The sequence below is a fragment of the Parus major genome, chromosome 2 (genome assembly GCF_001522545.3).
Source record: "Parus major isolate Abel chromosome 2, Parus_major1.1, whole genome shotgun sequence".
Classification (NCBI taxonomy): Eukaryota; Metazoa; Chordata; class Aves; order Passeriformes; family Paridae; genus Parus; species Parus major.
The window spans coordinates 61,001,497-61,026,268 of NC_031769.1; the positions used below are offsets into that span (position 1 = coordinate 61,001,497).

At 37.9% G+C, this 24,772-nt stretch overlaps 1 protein-coding gene across 1 annotated transcript in view; it reads right to left on the reverse strand.

The window, feature by feature from the left end:
• Window positions 1–2,975: 2,975 nt before the first annotated feature.
• RNF182 (ring finger protein 182) overlaps window positions 2,976–24,772 on the reverse strand; it is a 29,600-nt gene continuing 7,803 nt past the window's right edge. Inside the window, exons 2-3 of the mRNA XM_015650644.2 lie at window positions 11,910–11,990; window positions 2,976–6,778 (exon numbers count right to left, since the gene is read on the reverse strand). Coding sequence (XP_015506130.1) covers window positions 5,836–6,573 — 738 coding nt within the window. The 5' untranslated portion in view covers window positions 6,574–6,778; window positions 11,910–11,990 and the 3' untranslated portion in view covers window positions 2,976–5,835. The remainder of the gene's footprint in view (window positions 6,779–11,909; window positions 11,991–24,772) is intronic.

Below are 24,772 nucleotides of genomic sequence, written 5' to 3' on the forward strand. Positions count from 1 at the left end.
CAGTTTCACTTGACATATTTGACATTTTTCACTCCCTAATCCAGAAAGCAGAGCCAGCCGGGACTTGCCAGGAAATATACCCACTGGTACACGGTACACCATCTCAGTGAAGTATTAGCTGTTCAGATCCTGGTTGCTTATCTCTTTTGTTACTTGAACAACAAGGATTATGAATTATTCAGCTACAGTATGAAATTATACATTTCCCAGATTTCATAAAAGTTAAAATAGTGGGCACAGAAGAAAGGGACTACATTATGCAGAAGAAAAAAAAAAATGGGATCAGTATGAGGCAAGTATTTCCTAACAAAGAAGCCTATTAAATGGCTGAAAAATCCCTTGTGGGAAGAGGTGGAGGCCTCATCACTTCAGATATTTAAAACCAGACTAGACAAAGCATTCATCTCTACAGGGGCAGAGGAAATGGATAAAATTACTTATTAGACTTCTTCCTATCCATCTCTGATTTCTACAATTTAATATATTTTTTAAAATAAAAACCACATTTGTATAGCAAAAGGCAGAAAAACAACAAAAAACATTTTCTATTTGTAGTGTTGCCCAGCACAATAAAATTTGATTTAAAATTAAATTTATGCTAGCAATTCAGACTGAAAGATGACTTCTCTTTGTTTAAGGTCTAACACTGAAAGCTTTGCTACTGTCACATGTGTCTCTAAAAAGATGATTTACTGTCCCCAGACTGGGGATTTATACTTTGTGCCAGAATTCTTTGTGAACTATGATGGTTCAAATTTGACAGAGGTGGATAATGCAAAAGGAAGAACGGTGCTTTACAGAAAAGTAAACAGGGTCTGTGCCCAAGGTCTGGCAGACTTATCAACTCCTTTGGGAGTCCCCAGTGCTAAATATTTACTGATGTCACTCAAAGGATAACATCTAGTCTGCTAGTATGAAAGTAAAAAGACTCTCAGTCTCTTTCTATCACTTTGAATATCTTAAAATTATTTCAAAATTCTGTTCTTCTTCCCCACATTTTTTCTTTTCTTCTCTTTTTTTTTTTTTTTTTTTTTTTTTTTAATCTTTGAAGGCACTACTCTATTTAAAATGAAGCGCACTGTCTTGCTTTGTAGAAATAAGTATGAAGGCATGGAAAAAACCCAACCCTGAGAAACCTTAGGATAGTCAAAATGTTTAAGAGTGTAACACTGTGGATCATTCACTCTACCCATAATCCATGGAGGAAGAGGAAATAATGTCAAGATGTAGATCTTTAAATCTAAATCTAAATCTAAAATAAAGATGTAGAACTCCTGTACAAGAAATCAAGATTCACAGCTGAAGTGAATCTGAGCTGTCCCAGAGATAATGCAGGGGCGGGTGTTGAGCCATGGTGGCCCTCAGGCTTGGGACAGCCTCTCAATAATTTTGAACCAGCCAAGACAAGGAAGGATATAGCCACATATTTTCCTTGCTTTGACATCAAACCTGTTTTAACAACATGCTGCTGCTTACCCACTGCACACTGTTCACTCTCGCATCCTGGCTGCAATTTGCCACATTTTCAGTATTAGCCTTGCTGTGCTGGACTGGGCTGCAAACTCAGTGTAGTAGAAAAGATTGCTTCCTTTCAAAATGCTGTTTATCCACAGTCTCATGTAGACTGGTTTCATGAGATGGGGCAGAAAAGTAAGAGGAATAGTGAGTTTAATCTACCAGTAGAACTTGTTAAAATTAAGAAAAACAATGGCCCTGTACCCAGTAACAAGGAACTCCCTCAAAAACAACATCCACCTTCCTGCGAACGTCCTCAGTTCCTCTTCCTCAGGTTGAAGTGTAGCCACCTAGGTGGAAAGCTGTGTTTTCCTGTTCTGTGCTTGTCTATCTGGCTGTGTGCTGCTAGACTCCACAGAGAATTCTCTGAGTTGGAAGGGACCCACGAGGATCATAGGGTCCAACTTTTAAGGGAATGGTCCATACAGGGATTGAAGCCATGACCTTGGTGTTATCAGCATCATGCGCTGACCAACTTATCTGTATCCTCAGGTAATCAAGTCTGTTTGGAAGAGTCAATTTTTGGGTACATGGTAAAATACTGGCAACCCTGAAGTTTGCCAATAATGTTATCAGGACAAGGGTTTGCCTATTTTAACTGTTTTGTATCGGCATATACACTATTGTGGGCCTGTAATCAATACAGCAGGACCTACCAAAGCTCACAATGCAGCTGTCAAAGCCATCAGCCCTTACTTTGGCCACTCCTGTAGCTTTAAATAGTTAACATAACAGTGGGATTATGCCCAGATCTAAGGATCTGATAAATTAGAATGAAGTTCAATACTTTGCCATTTGGAAAGTAAATGTACTCTAATAACAGTAGTGAATTAATTTAATTACCAAATGAATTTTAAATCCCAGAAGGGCCAGTATGAAAAACATCCAACTGTTTGCATCAGCTCTACCCCAAAATATTTATTCAAAACACAGCGCCTTTGTCCCAGGCATAGACAAAACCCCCTCTCTGCTTTGCTCAGCTTCTCTGTCAGCCTCACATCCTATGTAAGAACCCACAGACTCTGTTAATTGCCCTTTGGGCTCTGGGCTCAAGCCACACCTGCAGAGCTTCATCCCTCACCGAGTCCTGCTCACAGGGTGGTCCAGATCAGCACATCCTTCCTAAGCTGTGCCCAGCAGCTGCTCCTGCATCATCCTGCCCCAGCCTTCAGGGGCTGATATCATGCTTTAAATGAGCAGCTGGTAAGGATACAGTCTGCATCCATAGGATAAGCAGGAATTAAAAACAAAACAAAACAAAAATCTCATTTGGACTAAATTAATCCTGTAGTAATGAATTTCTAGCACTTTGTACTTGGCTGAGTCATGTCTGGGCATAGCAGGAATAAATCCCATCGAAAGGGAATTGCCTTGGTGTGCAGGCAGTATTTTACAACCCCAGGAGCCATTACTTTCCAAGGAGAGAGAAAAACAGTCAGAGAAAAGGAAGGAAAAGCAAGCAGAGGAGTATGCAAGTCTTGATTTTAGCCCCATTTACATTGATTTTAGCACAGTTATTCCACTGCAGAGGACACAAGAGTTTTCAGTTCAAAGTCTAAAGGATGGTAGAGAATAAAAGTAAGGAAAGCATAATATCTGAAGTTCTTCTAGTCTCAGTCGCACAGCAAAAATTCTTTTCCACAAATAATTGAGATTTATCTCCCAGCAATTCTCAATGGCCATATTGTAAGTCATATAGGTAATTTATGACCCCAAAGCTGCAATAGCATGCTCTGGCTGAGTGGCAGCATAGCTGTACAATCAATAATGCTTTTGCATGCTTGCATCTTTGAGTGGGTTTGTATTGCAGCACAGCCTGAAACAGCAGCATAAATTTAATGGGCTGGCAGTCTGAAAAGTATAGAAGTATAACAACAGGTGTATTAATTTGTGCTGTGATGTGTAACTGATACCACTGTAATTTTGCTACAATTAGGCTCAATTTTAAAACAGAGTATTTTAAAATGCCTGGTGCTGGAGCTAAGATAATCAGCTGAAAATCAAAAGGAAAAGACAACAGGTAGCACTGTAGAACATGTTGTGCAGAGGTAATTCATATATATAACACACATGCAAAACCTATATCCTCTGTTAGCCCTTTATTAGAGACACTATATTCAGACAAATTGAACAAATCCTAAAACATATAAACCCCTAACACTACAAATACATCTTTCCAGAAATGATGAAGTTCTATAAAACCACACAGGTTTCTGTTTTTCTTTCTTTTTGACGTGATTGTTGTTGGGTACTTAAAATTTTTGAGTTCATAGATGAGTCAAACCTTGACTGGAGATGATTCCTCTTCTAACTACATGTGCTTTACCACGAACATTAAAAACAATTACTTAGGAACAGTATTTGCTAGGATTTCTGAAATATTTTAGGTATAATTATTGTCATTACAGAAAAGTCTGAAACATTTCCTTAATTAATCATTCAGTACATAGCTCCATAACTCCATACACTTGAAAACTATAATTTCTCTGTAAGTTTTCTTCTTACATATGTGTCTATATGTACATACACACACATATATACGCACTATTATAAAATGAGTGTCAAGAAAAGCAGGACCTTTACATTTCCACATTTTCTCTGTTTGCAATAGGAATAAAACTGCAGATACCACCTGTGTCATCTAGAAAAAATTGAACCAGCTTAACTTCAAATCCTCTTGACAGGCTCTGCTTTTCCCACTGTCATTTTTTCATTCTTACCAAAGTCTGTTTGCTCTAAGAGTATATTGTTAGGCCATACATTCAGTTTTCATGCAACAAACCCCTCTCCCTTTTACACTGCCCTGAAATGACTAAATCTTGTGCCAGGCCCAAAAACCAGGCTTGCACTGCTCAACTCCATTCTGCTGTGCACAAGAAAACCAGTTTGCAGCTGTGGTGTTGCTAGACCTAGTTATACACATAAACATTAAATACTACTTATTTTTGTGTTCTTCCAGTAGTTCAAAAAGTAGCCTAAACCATGCAACATACAAGCAAGCCTTACAGGGCCTGATTCCATTTGTGGAATGGTAAAGTATCAGTAATTTCTCTGAGCTCCACTAACGGAGACATGCTAATTGCCACATCGAGATTGCTGTCAACTCACAGTGGTGACAGGGGGAGTTCAGAGTAGTAAACATTTTGAAGGACTATGCCTTAAACAGAAACCTTCCCAAAGTCACAGTATCTCCTTACAATGCTCATTCTGTGAACACAGAACAAAAACAAACAAACAAACAAACAAAACTCCAAACCAAAAAAAGCAACCAAACAAAACCCCAGTTAACCCCCAGATGGATTTTTTTTCTCGAATTTATATTAGTGATTGAAGATGTGTTTCCAAAAGGTTGGGAAAACAAGTCTGTCTTGAGATCTAAAGTCACATAAGCCAAATTCTCCAGCACAGCTACAGCAGAGTACATGTGCCTGAGGTTGGTCATCCATTAAGAAAGGACTGGTGGCTTGGGAATGTCACTAGTGGTGGTGGAAATGCTGGAGGGGAAGGTAAACATAACAGAGCATAGCTAGAGAAATCTGCAGAGCCCTGAACCCTCAAAGGGAAGCCTAAGGTGCGTACACTGAAGTAAGTGCACCTGGAGAACAGCAAACATGTGGCTGGGTCCCCAGAAGTACTCATTAGCAGGAATATTTCACAGTGAGCTGCAACTGTATGACAAGAAAAAATGGGATTCTCTTTGGGGAAAGTGTTCTGGAGAAAAGTTTTTAACATTCAAAAAAAATGTTGGCTTCCCACAAATATTTTTGCTATAACAAGAACAACAAAAAAAAAATTAGTAGTTTGTTTTATTCTTCTTACAGTATTAAATAATAAAGGGATTTAATTTGCTATAAATTATGATGGATTATAAATAACAGATATTTCAGAGCATGAGAAGCTTTGAGTGCAGAGATGCAGTACTTGTATCTGGAAGGTGTCTGCTACAGAATTTCTTCCTGGGTGAATCCTACAGCCTGAACTGTCTTGATCAAGCCAATACAAAGAAAAAGTCCTACTCATTTGAACAGTGGCAGCAGCAGAAGCAGCAGGCACCAAGTTTGGCAATTTTGCTTTATCCCTTTTGAAAATTCAGCCCTTCAAAATCAACATGTAATTTTTATTTCCAATTCTTAGCTCAAGAAAAGCTCAGGGTGGGGGGGTCAAATTCAGTTGGAAAAAAAGGGACCATGTAACTGGGGCCACTGCTTCCATTTAGTGGGATGGACAGTAAAAATAAATAAGAATACAAAGAATACAAAAACAGGATAAATCAACTATGCTACACATCTGGTAATACACCTTATTTTACTGTGTTTGTTATCAAGATGACATGCAGTCTAGAACTTCATGGCAAACACACTGGCAAAAGCCATAAATCATGAGAATAACAAGGCTCGAAGGAACAAGGCTTACAAAGACAACCCCAAGGGTGACTTTCTTGGATACCAGTAAATAAATCCCTAAAGGCAAGGAGCTAAAGTACAACAACCCTAGCAACCACACTAGCACCCGAATCGAGGTCTGGAAGAGCAAGGATGTGCAGTTCCACACTGTCCAGTTGTGGGACACAGTTGCAACAGAGTCAAAACTTGTAGGCCTGTAAAATTCCACCACGGGGGTTGAGTTCAGAGTCTGGGGACTTTCTCTTTGTACTTCCATGATTGTTATAACCAGGCAATTAGAAGAGGTGTGAGAAGGGCTAACCAGAGACGCCAGCCTTTTGGGAGTCAGCAACAGTTCTGTTGGGTTGTCTGGTAGGCACTTCTTTCCCTTTCCCCCACAAGCTAAATTCAGAAGGATGTTGTTGTCATCAGGAAGACTATTGACCTCATCGTCGGGCAGGCACGTTTCAAACCTGCAAAACGGGCACACTATGACTCCTTGTGGGGAATCACCAAAGTCTATGATCTTGCAAAGGCATTTGGCACACACTCTGTGACAACACTCCAGCACTTTTGGTTTTCTCTGTCGCAGGTTATAGCGGTTGTAGCAGATCTTGCACTCAAGCTCATCTGAGCTCTGGGTCTCCACAGACTCCTCTGGTAGTTGAGTGGTCATTTCTTCAGATGGTTTTTAGACTTGTGGAAAGAGAAGTCAAGGGATGAAGAGGTCACAGTCTAATTTTAGAACATTTTCCTATCACCCATCTCAAACAGAAAAAGAGGAGATGACTTCATCGAAAGGCATCAGTAGACATCATCCATTCTCAGCTTCTGCTAGGGATTGTGGAGTGCATGTCCTTTACTCTGAGCCAGGCATCCATCTGAAAAAGCCAAAGTACAATTTCTGTTGAAAGCAAAGGCAAAAGCAGGAAAGGAAAGGGGAAAAGAAAAGGGAAAGAGGAAAATAAGAGGGAAAGCTTTAGCAAATGAAATACACAAGTTCTGCTTTTTATAAGCTCAGCTTCCTTGCTAAAACTACCTCTATAAGGTTGCTTTTTTCTGTGGCATATGAGGCCTATATAACGGTCATGATGATGAAACTTAGCATCATGCTGCACAGATTTATTTTGGAGTTGAAGCTGTGAGTGGCTCAGCCCATGAAGTTCTCAGCAGAAGCTGCAATCTAATCACTGATCTGTGACCATTTATTTAAACTCTGGTTTCTCAAGGAAATGAGACTTGACACCTGGAGCTTTTGGTCTTCCCTGGTAACTTGTGAACCTGCTGTCCAATTTCAAACAAATCAGCAGAGGGGCCACAGTAGCAAAGATAATTAAGTTGCTAAAGAGAAATGACCACTGGCAGTTGGGTAGAGGAGAGATATTTATAATAAGTACCATTTATCCTGGAGGGCAGTGGGTGGTCAGCACACCCCAACCTCTGCTCTGAATGGGCAGCATGCTGCCTGTAGGTCAGCCAGAGAGGAGGGCAACCCAGGGCAAGCTAGTGATACTCTGGGGAAATAAAAAGTTTGGGGGAGTGGAATGGGTATGAAAGAGGTCCAGAGTTATTGCAAAGAATTATGTGGGGACCTAGGTCAAATCTGGATTAGGCGTTGTTAATTTTTCTGTTTGTGGAGCACCCCATTTCTTTTTCTCCACCCAGCTGCTGGACATATGAGTACAAAAAGAAATATTCTTTAGCTTGCAAGAAATGTCTCCTTCAATATGTGGCTGCGGTTTTGCCGCCAGACACATCTGCCTCGCTTAAAGAGATGTCTTGTCATATTTTGTAACATGACTTCAGGAAACAGTGTGTTTATAATAAACAAAGCATTAACCAGGAGTATGTGCTCTGGGGATCAATAATCACCAGCATTTAAAAAAACAGCTCTTATCTGCCAGAAGATGAAAACTTCTCCCATATTCAGGCACATGTTCACAGAAATGAGGGCAGAATTGCATTTTGCAGGTTTTCAAACTCATCCCTTCATTTCTAGAGTAGCAAGGAATTGGCCACAGTCAAATGATGGGCAAAGTCAGCACTTGTGTCCAGATGCCTCTTGCATTATCAGTATCAGGCACAATGAATATGAAAAAGTGGCCTATTTCAAGAAACTTATTTCTTGACTATTTGTTTTAGTAAATATGTGATTTCTTTCCCTTTCCACTGGGAAGTTATTACTCACTCCTAGCATTCAGATTTTTGTTGTTTTTTTTTTTTGAGGTCAAGGCAGGAAGCAACTCTTTTAAGCAACATGCTTCTTCTATCAATACATTTTACTTGCTGACCATCAGTGAAGTCTCTTTCATGGGCCTCTTGTTCTTACTGTCCTTTAAATATTTTCCATTGCTGCATATCCAGCAGAAGATATGAGAGACGTGAATATATAACTTCTATAAGCAACATAATTTGTAAAACTCACCTCCAGGATTTTAAAACAAAGATGTAAACATCAGACAATGTGGTAATGAAAAAATCATGACAACATAGTGAAAAAACCACACACATTTCTCTAAGAATTGTTACAAACATGGCCCCCTTCCCATTCAATTGCTTCAATAACCCCTTGCTTGCCTCTTCCAATTTATGTCTTTAGTGCTCTAAAGGTTTTCATCTCTGCCTTACTGTTGTTTTTTATTATTTGTACTGTGGATAAATTTGTGGCATGGCGTATCAGGCAAAGTAAACATAAGACCATCTACAATTTTCAAAGTGTACAAGCTAGACGTCTTCTAAAACTCAAAAAGGACATCTTTTACAGAACTTACAATTTATCCTTTATCCTTCGTTACACTGTTTGCTTCCTTATTAATTTCTACTACTCTTTTTACTTCATTCCAAATATCATCTCCTAGATGACTTTTAGGTAGATACAAATGTCACGAGATGCTAACTTTCCAAAGGATGAACAAAAAAAGTGAAATGTCAGCCTACAGAAAGGCAAAGAACTGCTGTATAATTAAGAAGCCAAACAAAAAAAAGTGATGGTTTTGGACTTTCACTTCTTGGGTATCATTTACCTTCTGTATCTGAGGTGAATTAGGATTACTAACAAGGTATTGTTAGTAATCTGCTGGCAAACATTGTCCTACAACATAAAACTAGATTCCTGATTAACCAAAAGTCTTCTAAAATATGTGTCTGCTTCTTATGGAAAATTATGACCTTTCTCTGAAAATTTCCAACTCGAAAAACCTTGATATTTTAGTTTTTTTCCTTGTAATTAGTATTTCCAAGCTTTTTACAAAACCCAACCCACTTTAAGTCTCTGGACTAGCAATGTCCCAGTTGCTAAACTGGAATCCTTAGCTCAATTTCCAGATCACAGTGAACCTCCTATTGTAGTTTGTGTTATAAGCTATTCTACAATTTTTTTTCAATCTGTTTTTTAAATCTAGTGTACTATACAAGAAAGTGTGACTTTCATCATCTTTCTCACTTCACAGAGTCTCTAAAAAAAATATCCATCTGATAAAATATTATTGATTGTTTTTTCTTCAGCTAACTTTAGATGTTTGGCTTCTCCTTACATGTTTTAGTGTGAAACTGCTCATTACTATTTGTTATTTATACATCTTTTCCTTTGAAAATTAAAATTTAATCACTAGCTCCTCTTAATGCTTTTCATGCATTTTTTACCCTCTCAGCTCTATGGTTGTTTCAGATGCTTCCTCTCTCTTTTTTGCTTTCCTGATTTCTTATGGAAATTTTTCCTTCTCAATATCCACTTTCCTGCTCTTTTTCTTCTCTCCTGGGAACTGCCAGGAGTTTCTCTTTTTGGGTTTAATTAATGTTGCCCTGCTATTATATACATCACATACACTAAAATTTCTCTGATCAGAGACTTATTAAAAATATATGGAAACTGAAGCTTTTAAAGAAATTTGACTTCAAATTATTCCTATTTCTTGAGAAGATGAAGCATGTCTTGGGAAATATGGCCAGCTACTCCTTCAAGCAAATTCTGCTTTATATCAAAGATTTTCTAGCAGGTCTTTTGCATGCTTCCCAGGTGAGAATTTACTGGCAGCAGGCAGGATACGGAATTAAAGAAAGGAAGAGGTTAACTACTGCCCCTGTGAATCCTATTCCCTCACCAAAAATGTCACAATTTACATACTTCTACTTGTTGAGTGTTAAAAGCAATATTATGCAGGGAAAAAGAAAAAAAAAAAAAAAAAAGAAAAAGATCATGTCTATGTGTTCATGTTTTATCCTTCTCTTTGAGACACTTTTTTATGATGCCACAAGAAGGTATGTCCCTGTTATGTGCTCCATTAATATTTGAGCTATTTTAAATATTGAGCTACAACCTGCATGTTCTTTCTGACTTTGAAATTCAGGGGCAGTCATGATGAATCTAACCTCTTTCACATCAAGTATGAAAATTCTAAAGCACTGTGTTTATTTTCATTAGTTCTGGTATTTGTCATGATTTTAAGCTCCTTCTTACATCCAGTTTTTCACCTGAACTTAAACTTGTCTCACCTGCTTGTTTGATACCAAGAGACACAAGTTATAACTAGGGAAATTTCAATTACAGATTAGAAAAAAAGAAAAGTACACAAGGTATTTAAACACTGAACACATGTTAAGACTGATGTAAATGAAATCTGCAACCTTACAGATATCCATGTCTGGATACAACTCTGGTCAGGCCACTCTGCCTTGGAACTGAGCCCTGCTTTGAGCAAAGGGAACTGGATTTTCCTGGAGACACTTTCTAAAACAAATTATTCTATGATTCAATGTTTTGCTATCCTGAAGTCACTCTATGTGATGTGTTTGAAAAGCTTTATCTCTTCCTGAATAAAGAATCAGGCTGACAATTGTTTACGCAGATAAACAGCTCTCCTAGATAATAATTCTTTCATTTAACATATGAATTCATTTTTACAAAACCTAGAGTCCTTCTGCTATCCTGTCTTCCACAGAATCTATCTGATGGGATCAACACAATGCAATTGCAGAACATTTCATTCCCATGAGTATTATGTAGCACACAGCAGCTTTCTGAACAAAATATAAACTACTAGACATGTCCAATGATGACAGTATCCACTGCAATTTATTCAAGAACAAGCACATCCTATGACAAGCAAGAGTCCTGACTAAGCACCACAAGAGTGAATCCATCATTCCTGCTGCTGCTTGAGCTCTGACTCCCTCTCTTTCCATCGCAGTGCCACCCATCCTGTACCTTATGAACTCCTCTACTTGAAATTTTCACTAAAAAGGGAGAGAAAAGCTGAAGACAGAGGGGCATCTTCTGGATGGCAGAAGTCCCAAGCAGTCCCTACAGTGCTCCATGTGCCTGCTGGGGGGCAGTCCCAGAATCAGGGGGAATTACTTCCATTGAGGGTGAGAGGAGGTGACCCACAGAACCAGACTGAATCAATAACAGCAAGCCCTTATGCATGACCCCACACATGGCCAGACAGTGCAGTGGATCATCAGCCCACACTGGCCACTGGACTTTGATTGGCTTTGTCCTAATCACTGCTCTGGAGCTGCAGACTTTCTTCCCAGGCATGGAAAGAAAGGTGAATGGGCTGTGCAACATGTTATGGCCCTTCTTTGCACTCATCTATCAAACACTGCATAGACAAAGTGCTCTTACGAGAGGCCAGAAGCAATTACTTGTAGATGAAACTCTCAGTATTGGAGCTCAGTCATGCTGACAGGGCAAATTAGATTGGAAACTTGTGCCTCCCCTCCCTAATGGAAGATCATCTTTGCCCAGTTCATCAAACCAATCTTTTATCATTCATCTCTCACACTTTTTTTTAATTTTTTTTCTGTGAAGGGGAATTTGCCAATATTTCACATATGACCTAAAACAAATATATGAGCTCAGCAACTTCTGTAAGATATCATCCATGGACCTACTCAACATGTGACATTTTCAAAGGTTTAAAAAGTTTCCTTTAAATACAAGCTGAGCATATTTAGGAAAGAAGAGAAGGAAAAAAAAAATATAGACAGATAAATAAACACAGCGAAACTTACTTTCCACGAAAAAGAACTTCTTGCAAAGGTTCACTTGCAGGGAACACAATAAATGCCTTTTCTTCTCCACATGGGCAAAAGCTGGTAGAAAAGAGGGAGACAAAATTAGCAGAGCAGGAATACAGCTGGGAGACTTTTCAGTCTATTTTCTCTAAAAGAGAGGAAGGAGTCCAACTTCTCTAGTTCGGTTAGAAATAGCCATATGTTGAGATTTCTGTTTAGAGAAATATATTGGGTAAATCTCATTTACTAAAATTATTTCTGTAACATAATCCAGTTTTCTTTACAGATCTGTTGTTGATTTTAAGTCTCTTTCAATATTATGTGCTAAACACTCTGAAGTGCTATCTCTTCTAGCAACCACATATTCACAAATGTTAGCAATTCACTAAAAAAAAAAACCCCAACTTAAAGGCAGAGCATCCGAAGAGATAAACTCTGAAAGAAGAGTTTTAAAAACATATTGAAATACTTTCCTTCACAAATGTCACAGAAGCTCTTTGATCACTTCTACTTTTCCAAACATAGTTCAGTCTCTTCTCCAGCAAAGACCAGAAAGCAACCATCTCCTATGGGCCACTGCATTCATGTTGGAGGAGCTTTGCTGCATTCTGACTCAGCAGGAAATGTCCATCACACTAGATTTTTCCAGCTTGTGCTAAGCACAATGCAAAAAAAACCCCAAAAACAAACACCCCAGACTGCTTTACTAATCTGACATTTGAATGGACAATGTTCAAAGTGCCAGCAGCTATCACATGTTCAACCTGTTTCATGCCACATTTCTGCTAACAGTGGATGGGTTTTAACAATGGGCATTTCCCTGTCAACTCCAATCAATGCGAGACTTTGCACAGGAGTTACAGAATGTGATGTACTGATCCATGCTTGGCTTATGGTCAGCTGTGTAAACTGCTATGAAAAATGCCTCCATTCTTTTCACAAAAGCTTCGTTTTCAATGGCATAGGTAATGAGGTTATTCCTCCAACAAGTATGCGTGAAAGAGAAACCCCACAACATATACAGCAAAAAATTGTGTATTATTGACTGCTGAGACTAATATAAAAAAGCATTCTTATCAGAAGTTATTGTTACAATATTTAGACTCTTTGCTCGATCTCTCTCAATCCTCTACAATAATGTCACAAAAATGCAAAACACAGAAAATTACAGTTTTTCATAGTTGAAGTGGAATTCATGGGTCTCTAATTATTTAGTATGAGAAGTCATGTAATATTAATGCGCCATCTCATACTAAAAAAAAAAAGTACAAGTCTCTTTAAAAATTATTATTCCTCCTCCCCATCCTGTTAAGTAAGCAAGGAGATTTTAGTGTAACAGGGTTCACTTAATTCAGTGTTCAACACAGGCTCTTAGGGTACTTTTTACGTCCTTTGCCTGTACATATTCAAAATCATCAGACGCTTATTTCCTATTAACAATATAATTTGTAATTCTTCTTTGTTATTCCAATAACTCACATTATGTGTCAGGCAGTAGTGGAAAATGGTCTTAATACACAATAAAACCCTTACTGAAACCCTACTATTCTCAATTACTTACTTTCTAGCTACAGGCTGCTACAGTTTTGATATGAATCCTGCAACTGTGGTGTAGAAAAAAATGTTTTATTATTTAGGCTTGTAGGCAAAAACAAAACCTCTTCCAATATTTCTTAAGAAGAAATTTTCCCTCATATAGAATTCATGAGCTATTTATATAGTAATATGCCAAGTGACTACTCAATGTGACATACGGTTGTGGGTTGCTTTGTAGCTGTTTAAGAATAAAATTAATAAAGGACAAAGGAACTGAGCTTTCATTAGCTGTCTTGATTTAAACTGGCTTAATTAGATTAAATCTATAAGTAAAAAGAGATGGCTTGAAATTTCTATCTAAAGTGGTAACATTTAATTTTGGAGATATGCTAGTTAAACAGAATTAATTCCTTTAAAATTATTTTTGATTCTTTCACAACCTACTTACTTGGGCCATTTAGGCATTTTCTCCTGCACAGTTTTCTCCCTGCCAATGGCTTTTCCTTTATGACTCTGAAACCGGTAAGTGATCTGCTCCAGTTAATATATATTTCACAAAAGACCTTACTACAATTTCAGGGAAAGGTTAGACATTCTACTCTTTGGTAGTCAGGGTGGGTTTTGGTAGCTTTATCAAATAAGATAGAGTTGTGCTTTTTGCTTTAGAGCTTGTGCCCTTTAGGAGCTCTTCTGAGAGCTGAACAGACTGTAGGACATTGGTTCTAGAATATGACTTGAAAAGACACAAAATTATAAATAAATAAAAAGCTTCCCAGTATTTCTTAATATAGGCATAAATATTTAATCATATGGCCTACAGATATGTCTAGCATTTATCTTTATATTAGACACTATTAAAAGCCAATATGATTTTGTATTAGGTTTCGGAACACATGATGGGAGCACCACAGAATTTTAAATCCTTGCTTTGCTTGCTACTGTATGCTTGAATGTAAGTAATTAAAATTACTCCAGAAATACAAGAAAATAATTTCTACTTTTTAAATACAAATTATTTCTAATACAAGATATTGATATACTCAAAATGTAACATCCCCAGAATATAACAGAATTCTCTGTCTTCGGACATATTTTCTAGGTTATATAATTTGGGAGAGACCAGATGAGACAAAATGACAGAAAATTTATCTTGATTGCATCATTCAGTGAGAAATTCCACTCCACACAGGGGAATCATTTTATTGCATTATAGTAAGTTCCAATTAACCTTCAAAATAGGATTTAATAGAAAGTAAGTTTGGTATTAGCTTTGTCCTAATGGAGCTGAAAACAATCCCAGAATAGGCTAGAAAAGAAGCTGTACTGCTTGCTTTTTCTATTGTCATTAAGAAAAATCCACCTAATACAAGTATGTTTAACTTGGTACATTTTGTTTCAGACATTTTTGAGGATATGACTATATATAAATATTTTACTATATTACCTATTTTATGGTGATAGTGCACACAGGAAATAAAAAGGGTGGACATCACACAAGGCAATACTGCTACTGCATTTTATGTATTCTTTACATAAATTTGATAACTCTGCTTTAACTACTTTTGCTCAGTAGCTTTAACTACTGCTCAGAATTTGCATCTTATCCTGCACAGAAAGGAAATGATAAAAAACAACTGCAGTTACTTCAGTCACAAGAATATTTGAAAACTCTACACCAAAATAATCCAACTCCAATACAGATTTCCACTTACAAAACACATTTTCAGACCTGGTCTTCTATCATATCCTTTTTGAAACACCAGCAGCTGATGCTGCAAATAGTCCCAATAGCCTGAAAAGTGAGAGGGGTCTGAGGAAACAATACTCTAACCTGGATTCAGTAAAGTGTAATTTAAATATTTCATTTAGTTCTCCTAAAGCACACACCTAAAAATAGTTATTTCTGGGATAAAGATTATTCTTATTTTAGCAATACAGCAAAATTGGCATATAACCCCTCCTCAACTGACATCATTATATCTATTATTATTACATCATTATCAGCACTAGAATTTAAATGTAACCAAGAATTTTTTTAAAAAAAATCTTACTGATGTATTTAAAAAAAGAGCAAACATAAAACACTCAGATGCTATAAAAAATACTATATTGGTAGATGTGGTTGACATGCAATAAAGTTGTGTGTCTTCAACTGCATTCATGGGAAATGAACGGTCCTAACAGAGAAGTGTCAGTGGGGAGATGTTAACTTTGACAGCAACATGTACTGCCCTCTTACAGAAGGTTTGCAGAAAAATTCCATTTGGCCTGATTGATACACAATATGTAAACAACAGTAACTGCACGCACATCATTCTAGACACAGGTACGTGAAATAAAATTGCAGCCATTGAAAAAGCAGATGGAAGGAGTGAAATTAATTTGTGATATATGATATGCAGAGATTTTATTCTATTCCTTTAAGGAATACAGGAATCATGTGAAACAAGAGCAGCTTTAAATATTAGTCTGGAAGTATCTTTGAAGCTACTGGTGATGATCTGGGACTGTCAGAGCTCCATAAATTGCTAGACCACTAATGTCAGAATCGCTGGAGTGTTCTGCTGGTGAGACTTGCTTAACTCAGATTAATGCTTGTAAAGCAATTAAACTTCAGGGGGACTGATATGAATTGCTCAGCTTTAACATGTTATTTAGCAGTGAAATGTGGTATTATTTTTACCCATTCTGAACTGTCAGTGAAAGAGTTGAAGTGCTACTAGATGGAATATTTCAAGCAAAGGGCAGAACCCTTACGGGCTGAGACTCTATATGCAGTCCCCTTTGGACTGGATAAGAAGAGCAGAAAGAGGCTGCAATTTATTCATAGGAGGTATCAGAATCCAGTTAAGAATGCAGAGTATCTCCCTCCCATGTGCTTCTGATAGAAATATACTGCCACACCAGGAGATAATCCAATCAGGTCTAAGTCGGATCAATATGAACCTGCAAAACATTGGAAAATCTGCACTTAGGAAATCTGTTTCAGCAAGAGCTGCATAATTCTATTCTGGAACAAGGGCAGCCTGGACTTGACAAATTTTCCATCATTCAAAAGAGTTATACTGCTCAAGTCTCATATGAAAAAACTCAATGAAGGGTATGAAACTGCCTTTTCTTTGAGCAGAGCTACAGCATTTTGATGTCACTTGCAGCTACAGTGGTTCAAAAGTTAAATGAAATGAACATGTTTGAAGCCTGCCAGTCAAACATATTCAAAGTACAAAATGCATGAGAGGAAAGCATTGCTTCAGAAATATTGGAAGTAATAAAGGCAGATTCAGAAACACAGCTTGTATATTAAACTAATTAGAAAACAAACCACTCCAACCAACACACAAAACAGAGAGAAAGTACATAAAATGGAATTCTAAAGGTTTAAAAAGCAACACAGTCCATAGAGAGCCATTACACTTCCCTTTAAACCTATAAATTTAGTTTAGTGTAAATTAATAACTGAGACCAGGTATTGGTATTTTCTTAACCGACTAAAATCAATGGGGATTTTAGTTTTAAGTATTTTGCAACATCTACTACAAGACTACAAAAATGAACACTAACAGGTTATGAATGTCACTTAGTGTAATAAAAATCCCAACATCACCACAGCAGCTCTTCAGCAAGTATTCCCAAGGATATCAGGTTTTCTATACAATATCACAAATGAGCTTGGCTAAGGCTTATGTACTAAAGCAGGAAATTAAAAACATTACTTTCCTTCTACTAAGTAAGAAAAGATTTTTTTGATCGAACAGAAACATAACCAGGAACATTTTAAAATACCAGATGTTTTAAGTGACAGCTTTCTTTAAACTATTTTAAACAACTAATATCCTCTGCTCTGCTTTCACTTAAGCAAGTGACTGTAAGGCTTCTGAATGTTCCACTGTGTAAGTCTCTTTTCCAAAAGGTGATACTAGAAAGATGTGCTAGGAAGTGAACTCATTACCTAGACATTAGGGCATAACATATATTTCACTGTTTTTCATTTCCGGTGTGCTGAATGCATATAATCTGCAAAGACTGAAGATCTAGGGGGAAAAAAATCCTATATAGATGTTTTCTCTATTCAAAAGCTAAGAAGCATCAGCTGTCTTTTATGCTATTACTTTTTCATGGAAAGCTCCATGTTTGAAGCACCAGGATAGCACACTGCTGTTTGTTAGCCTACTAAACCAAAGTTTATGAAAGTTAACAACTGATGGACTAATAATCAGTGCAAAAGGCAGCATCCACTGTGAATCTGACTTTTTCACATCTCTGCAAACATCAACCGCATAATTTTGCAGCAAGTTAAAATATACCTTTTTCCTTGGGCTTGGTCTCTTGACAGAAAGAATGCTCCGTGAAATTGATTAAAATCCAATTCTGCTCCAGAGTCAAATGACTGCAATATTACTTGAGAGCTTCTGAGCTCATATTTGTCCTTCTCTGCTTCTGGAGGGCTCTTTCAGAAAGTGCACCCAAAGAAAGTGCACTCTGAGGGGAATTTCTCAGTAATTGTGGTGAATATAGTTTGCAACAGTGAGTACATCTGCACTTCAAGCTGCAGCACAGTGTTGCTATAACTGAGCTGGATTCATACTGGAACCAACCTAGCTATAATAACATGTAGTTCTGGAGGAGCTAAATGAATCTGCCTTACAGGAGAATCAGCCAACCTTATGTACCATTTCCCATTCTATCATCCTGTGTTAATCTGCTGAGCCTTGTCTACAACCAGTGCCAATATATCTTGCCTATCTGTAATCCATCGCTGTAGAGCATTAAGCTACAGAAGACTGCACTTTGACATGTGATAGGAGATACCCTAAAAGACAGCAAAAGTTCTACCTGTCATTCTCAGATATGTCTGTTTGAACTGGATATCTGAGGAGCAGTAACCATGGAAAATGGAGACTTTCTTCTCCCGTTACTAAAAAGTTTATGCAAATGTTGCTATTCACACAATGTCTGTCAGTGCTCCTCCATACAGATGCCTTCCAAAGTTTTTTTCCTGCCCATAAACACCTTGTGTGTTTGAAGTGACAAATCTTGCAGTAGAAGGCTGGAGAAACTTGAATTTTCATGATTTTTCTCCTGAGACACTCCTGTTTCTGAGTGGGCTTCACAGAACACATATGGACAGGAATATGTCATATGTCAGAAGTGGATTGAGGGGGAAGTAGCTGCTTCAACAGAGAATTTTATATTAAGTAGATTCACTAGACAGCCCCAGTGTCCATTTTGTCTTACTAATGAAGCGTTCCTTGTCCACAGCAGAAGGTGATAGTATATCATGCTGTCTATGCCAAAATCTCTAGCTTTCAATGATTCCACTGAATTGCATAAAATCAAAAGCTCTGCACAGCATTTTCAGAGATGCATTTATGGTAATAAAAGCATTCTCTCCTTTTTGCTCAGAGTGGTCACAAGTCTTTTGACAAGAAAAACGACAACACGGCATATGGGTAACTCATTAGACAAAGATCCTCTTGCGTAAGTCAAGAGTGATTCAACCAAACAAGATGCAACGCTTACAAATATGTCAACAAATCACATTGGCTTGCCTTAAAAATCCCTTTGTTTGAGAAAAAAGTAGTTTTCCACTTGCTTTCTTTATGGTAGCCTGTAGCTCTAAAGATGTGTTAAGAAAAACTTTACTTGAGGGATTTGTTTGTCAAAACTTGTCACCAAGTTTAGTTTGTAAAGTGACAGCAGGAATTAAATCTTGGATGGAAATATTTTCTTAGGATGCACATGCAGGCCTTTCTCAGGCAAAATGCTTATTTATTTGGGTAACAGGGAGAAAGCTGGCAGAATTATACTACTGTATGCTTTTCTTGATTGCTATTTCATAGGATACCTTTTTGACATTTCTAATATTTGTTACTGCCTCATTTATTCAGTTCCTAAATCTGTAATCCCTGCTAAGGCAAAAGTCATATTGAATTGACTAGAGAACTGACACAAACAACCATTAATTTCTCCTTGGCTCTGCTGCCGAAGAAGAAAATAAATTTAATTGTCACATTATTAAATCTTGGAAACAACTGTGCTTCATAATATATAACTCCAACCAGGGAACATCATCAGTAAACAACTATGATGGCATCTAGTCATTCATAAAAACCACAGGATACTGTTCCCTTCCCCAAAAAGATAAAGTTCTTTTAATACACTGGATTGTGCAGAAAGGAGCAGACAAGATCTCAAGGGCACTGTTTATGAATACACGAATTGTGGCAGCCCCATTGGCAGGATATCAAGTCTGAAGGACTTACTGATCGAACATTATGTGAATGAAGTATTTGATACGCTCACACAGATTCAGTATCACGTCCAAAGGAGACACTGCAGGCTCAGATGTGTCTCATAGTCTATGAGCATACCAGGTGGAACCACTGGCTTATTACACCAGGGGTTATGAAAGAACTTGAAATCCCACTCACCATCCATAGCAATCCTTCAGGATTTCACACGGTAAGATTTTAACTCAGCTTCTCAGGAGAAACAACCTAAAGCACTACACATTATATTTGTCTTTAAAGCCTATAAGGCATCTTACAGCAACACCTTAATAACCATATCATTAAGCACAAGATCTGAATGGAGCAAAAAAGAACCTTCAAAGTAAATGCTCACTATCTTTTCTCTCTTGCTTATACTTGTACAAAGCCACTGGGCTCAACTCCATTGTGTTATTGATGTTGCCTGAGTGCAACTGATCACAGAACACAATTTATAAGATTGTTACCTGAGAGTCTTGGGATCCTTACAGAGGAGAGTTGTGAATCAGAGAAAAGAGAGCAGCAGTATGATGAATTGGAAAGACTTTGCTGTAGGGAGTGGACAGAGAGGGCTAAGTGCAAGCAAAGAAAATTTAGGAAAAAGCTTTCTAAATCAGCACACTAAGGAAACACAGCAGGAAGCATGTACAGGAGGAGAAGGACTGAGTGGAATAAAACCAAGTTTGGTGAATTTGTGGGGGATTTCAAAGAAGCAAAATTATACACTTTAGGAAGATGGCCAGAAAAAGGGACAAGGGGGTTAGGTAAGAGGAAGTGAAGCAATGGAAGTGTCAAGGCGGCTAGGAAAGTGTAGGTTACAAGGCATATGTTACAAGTGACAGAAATCAAATTTAAAAAGTATTAAGGCACAGACAGAGGTGGGAGGTGAGGAAAATGTGTGTTATACAAGAATAGATGATAGAAAAATTTGGTAGTAATCTGAATATGAAAAGAAATGGAGTAATGGAATATACCTTCTGTTGCCCACCACACTGACGAGGATGAATGGGATAAATAGTAATAGAATGATAGAACACAAAAGTATTTGGGATCAAAATGTAGCACTCATTTTTGATACTGAAAACAGTAAAATAGCTACAGTGAAATAGCAAAGTTCAGGAGAAAGCTGTTTTATTGTCACCACCGTGACAAATGGCTCTGTTCATTTACCAGAGAATCCTACTAAGGGTAAAGTCTGGTGGGGTTCACAACAGATCCTTGGTATTTTTAAAGAAACTGTGTTTTGTCAGACAAGTAGCCAACCAAAAGCACAACTCTTGGCCTGAGCTAGAGCTGACAGATATGCATGATTTTGAGCAACATGCCTTCATTCTGTATGTCCAGCAACATTGCAGCAGAGCTGAATGAGAGAGATTACTTGTGGCTCCAGCCTCATACAATCAGCTTAGCACCATAAAGAATGCGACAAGATGAGGTCTGCAAATTGGACAGTTCAGTCTGGGCACTGTATTTTTTTTTAAGTGGATACATAATCCTCATTGTTTGTGATTGATCCTGTCTCAGCCAACAACTGAGATGACATTTCAATCCCAGGTCCCTGAAGTTCAGAGGTTTACAGCCTCTGATCAGAAAGATACACTGAATGATTTTTTTTTCAAGTGCAGAATTATTGAAAACTATTTTTTATGCTCAGAAATGCCTTTTTTTTCTTTTTTTTTTTCTTTTTTTTACCTATGGGACTTAAAGCCATTTTTAAATAACAAAACATGGGTAGTTCAAACAAATGAAGATAAAAGTGTAAGATTTAAGAAATTACCACAAACCTATACCATACTAATCTTATCACCTGTGCAGTGAAGTTCATAGAACATACACCTGATTTCAAGTGACAGATTTACAGAACAATTTACATTGGAAGGAATTTCTGGAAATCACCTGGTTTAAACCTCACATCCTGGAAGACAATATTGCAGCAGTGGGTACCAAGAACTTAGAAGAGTTCAATGTGAGATCTTACCTAATGGGAGGCTGCTGATTGCAGTCCAATCCATGCACTCACAAGCACTGAGACACAGGGAACCAAAAGTCTGTTCAGCATTGATAATGGAAATACAACCCTTGCAATGACATGGTGACCAGGACATGCCTCATCCTCATTTCTTTTTAGGTTGGCAAACACCTGCTGCTGCTGGATGTGCTTTTCTGTTGTCTTTAGGCAACAGCAAACACTCTATTCTTGCCACCCACTTCTGTGAGTCATCAGGCTTTACTCACTGACCTGTCTCCTGAAGTGGGTGTCCTTGGAAGGTCACTAGATGTGCGCTGTTATCTGGATGACCTCCTCTGGGTGCCATTCTCATGGTCCTTCTTGCATGGTTATTTTGGTGCTTCTATACCCATTCAATCCCATTCTCACCAAGGTGCCCACTATAATTCTCAGCAAAAGCAGAGACATGTCTGGAGGGCTTTGCCCATCGGAGCATTATGAACCCTCCTGATGCTGGAGAGTTCACAAACCCCCAGGCAGTGACTCACAGTGAGGAATGTACTTTTATTTCAACCACCCATGAACTGCACTACCAAATAAAGATAACATTTATATGCCTATATTTTAACAGGAAAGTTCACATTTTCAGGTATTTTTCTTTATAACATATTACATCTTTGATTATTCTCATTTTCAAAAGCAGGTCTAACACACAGTGCATTTTCCAGCAAGTGTTACAAAGGAGAGAGTGAGTTGTTTAACACACTATGCTTCCATACTTATAAATCCATTCTATATGGATTCAGGAAAATGCATAGATAAAAGCTGAAATTGCAATTTTGACATTGAAAATGAGCACTACTATCTCTTCATAAAAGAAACCACATCAGACAGAATATTGCTGCTGGTAACTGTTGTTCAACTGGAATAAAACACTGCATTTCTGAAAATGCAGAAAAAAAGAAGTGGAAATTCAGTGCCAGGTTGGATGGGGCTTTGAACAACCTGGTCTAGTGGACAATGTCCCTGACCTTGGCAGGAGGGTTGGAGCCAGATCACCTCTGAAGTCCCCTCCAATCCAAACTATTCTATGACTCCATGAAAAGTAGTTCAATATATATCTTCTTATATTTCCTCTATCACATTAATAGATTAATGCTTTAATCTACATATATATGTATACATCATTTACATATGTACAGTATAAAATACATCGTACATATACAATACGTATGTGTACAATAATGTTTAGCTGGATAATTTTATCTGATATTTGAAGAAAATAATTCAGTCATAGCTGTGCTCTACAATGAGTACTTGAAAGGGAGTGACACACACATACAAACACCTGCCTTTAAGCCCACTTCACCAGAGGATACAAGATGTCTCTATTGAAAAGTTGATTCAAGACTGAAGAAAAGAAAGATTTAACAGAATTATCAGGGAGTTACTTAAATAAAAGAGAAGCTTCGTTTAAACAATTTATAGCTGGGACACAATGGCATTATCACAATGCTGAGTATTAATTATTATGTTTGCTCTTTCTGGCCTGCCACAATGATGAACAATGCGAAATATTCACCATTTAGCTAATTCACTCAGTCTAGGCAGGGGATCAAAGATGTTTCTATACTGTCTATTCCTTAACAACAGCCTTTTCTGGTTCCAGTGTAACTGAAAGAAACCCAAAATTTAGTGTGACCTGTGCATATCTTGCCTTGTCATATCCCAGAGCCTAAAAGCCAGCTGCAGGAACACAACAACTTAGCTTCAGTCTGTCCAGGGCAGCTGGCACTCTTGAGAGGCAGAGCAGAGACCAAGGACTTCAGTTCCCTTTCTCTCAGACTTGCAGCAGACAGAAAAATCAGAGAAAAAAAAAAAAACCAACAAATTTCACAGACATCTGGAGCTGCATGCAAGATGTGAGCTTTGTCAAGTGTCCTCCCTGGAACAAGAGAGTTGAGCTGAACAGACCTCCAATATTTACCCATTTCCTATCAACACAATTCTCTCTGGCTTCCCCATTATCGCTTTGCTCATCAGTGAACGTATGATGCTTGCTGTTTGCTGCCTAGCACACTGCATTTCTTTTTGCAGATGGGTGAATAACCATTCATATCTCTGACTAGAGTCTTTCTTTTGCTAGAGATATGCAACTGGATTTCTGTGAGGCAGCTGCTCAGTATTTGTGTGCCAGTCTGAGTGGTCCAGTATGTCATGGTGGACAGATGACGTCAGTTCTGGAGCTGGCAGCACAGGAACTGGGCCACTGCTTAGTGCTATGAATGCTGATGAAATTGCTTTAACCAAGATTTGTTTCTTCTCTCAGAGCAATATGATCTTGCAATATATGGGCTCAGTTTGATTTTTTTTTTTTCCTACAAGTCTTTCAGGCTTTTCCCATTGTCTGAGCACTCCACACTCCTCCAGTGTATTCTCTAGAAAATTTGATATAAGCATTGCAGTGTGTCTGGTAATGCAAAATTAGGTATTTTAACAGGCATACTGCCAGGGCAGAAATTTCCTCTCATCCACATGCCAGTGCAGAAATCCCACTCATAATTAATATTTCTTCCTGAAAGACCCTTAGCATCCATCTTCCCCACCATAAAAAAGCACAAGCCAAAACAAACAAAAACCCCCGCAAAACACAGCAAACCACTCCAAAACCGATGCCAAATACTATTATCTCCTTCTTTGGAATTTTCTGACATACCCTACTTGTTGCATTTCTGTCTGTTTAGACACTATGTTTTGCACAGAAAAAATCTGTGTTACTGTGTCTCGTCCATGAAAGTTGTTGCTAATGTTTTAACAGCAAATAATGAACCCAATCACTCAGCTATGTGCATTACTATAAAACACACATACACATTTGAATTTTAAATTTTATGAATATACAAACATAAACACAAGTGTTGATTGAAGCCCACCCATATAAACCCTCCAAACATTCCCAGACCAATGCAACTCATCAAACATGATCAAAGGAACTCTGGGCCAGCAGAGATGGAGCAATATGAGCCTCACTTTTCAGTACAGACAGCCATGTGCTGATCATTGTAGATTTTTTCATTTCCCAGTATTTACTATTTCTCCTAGCATTA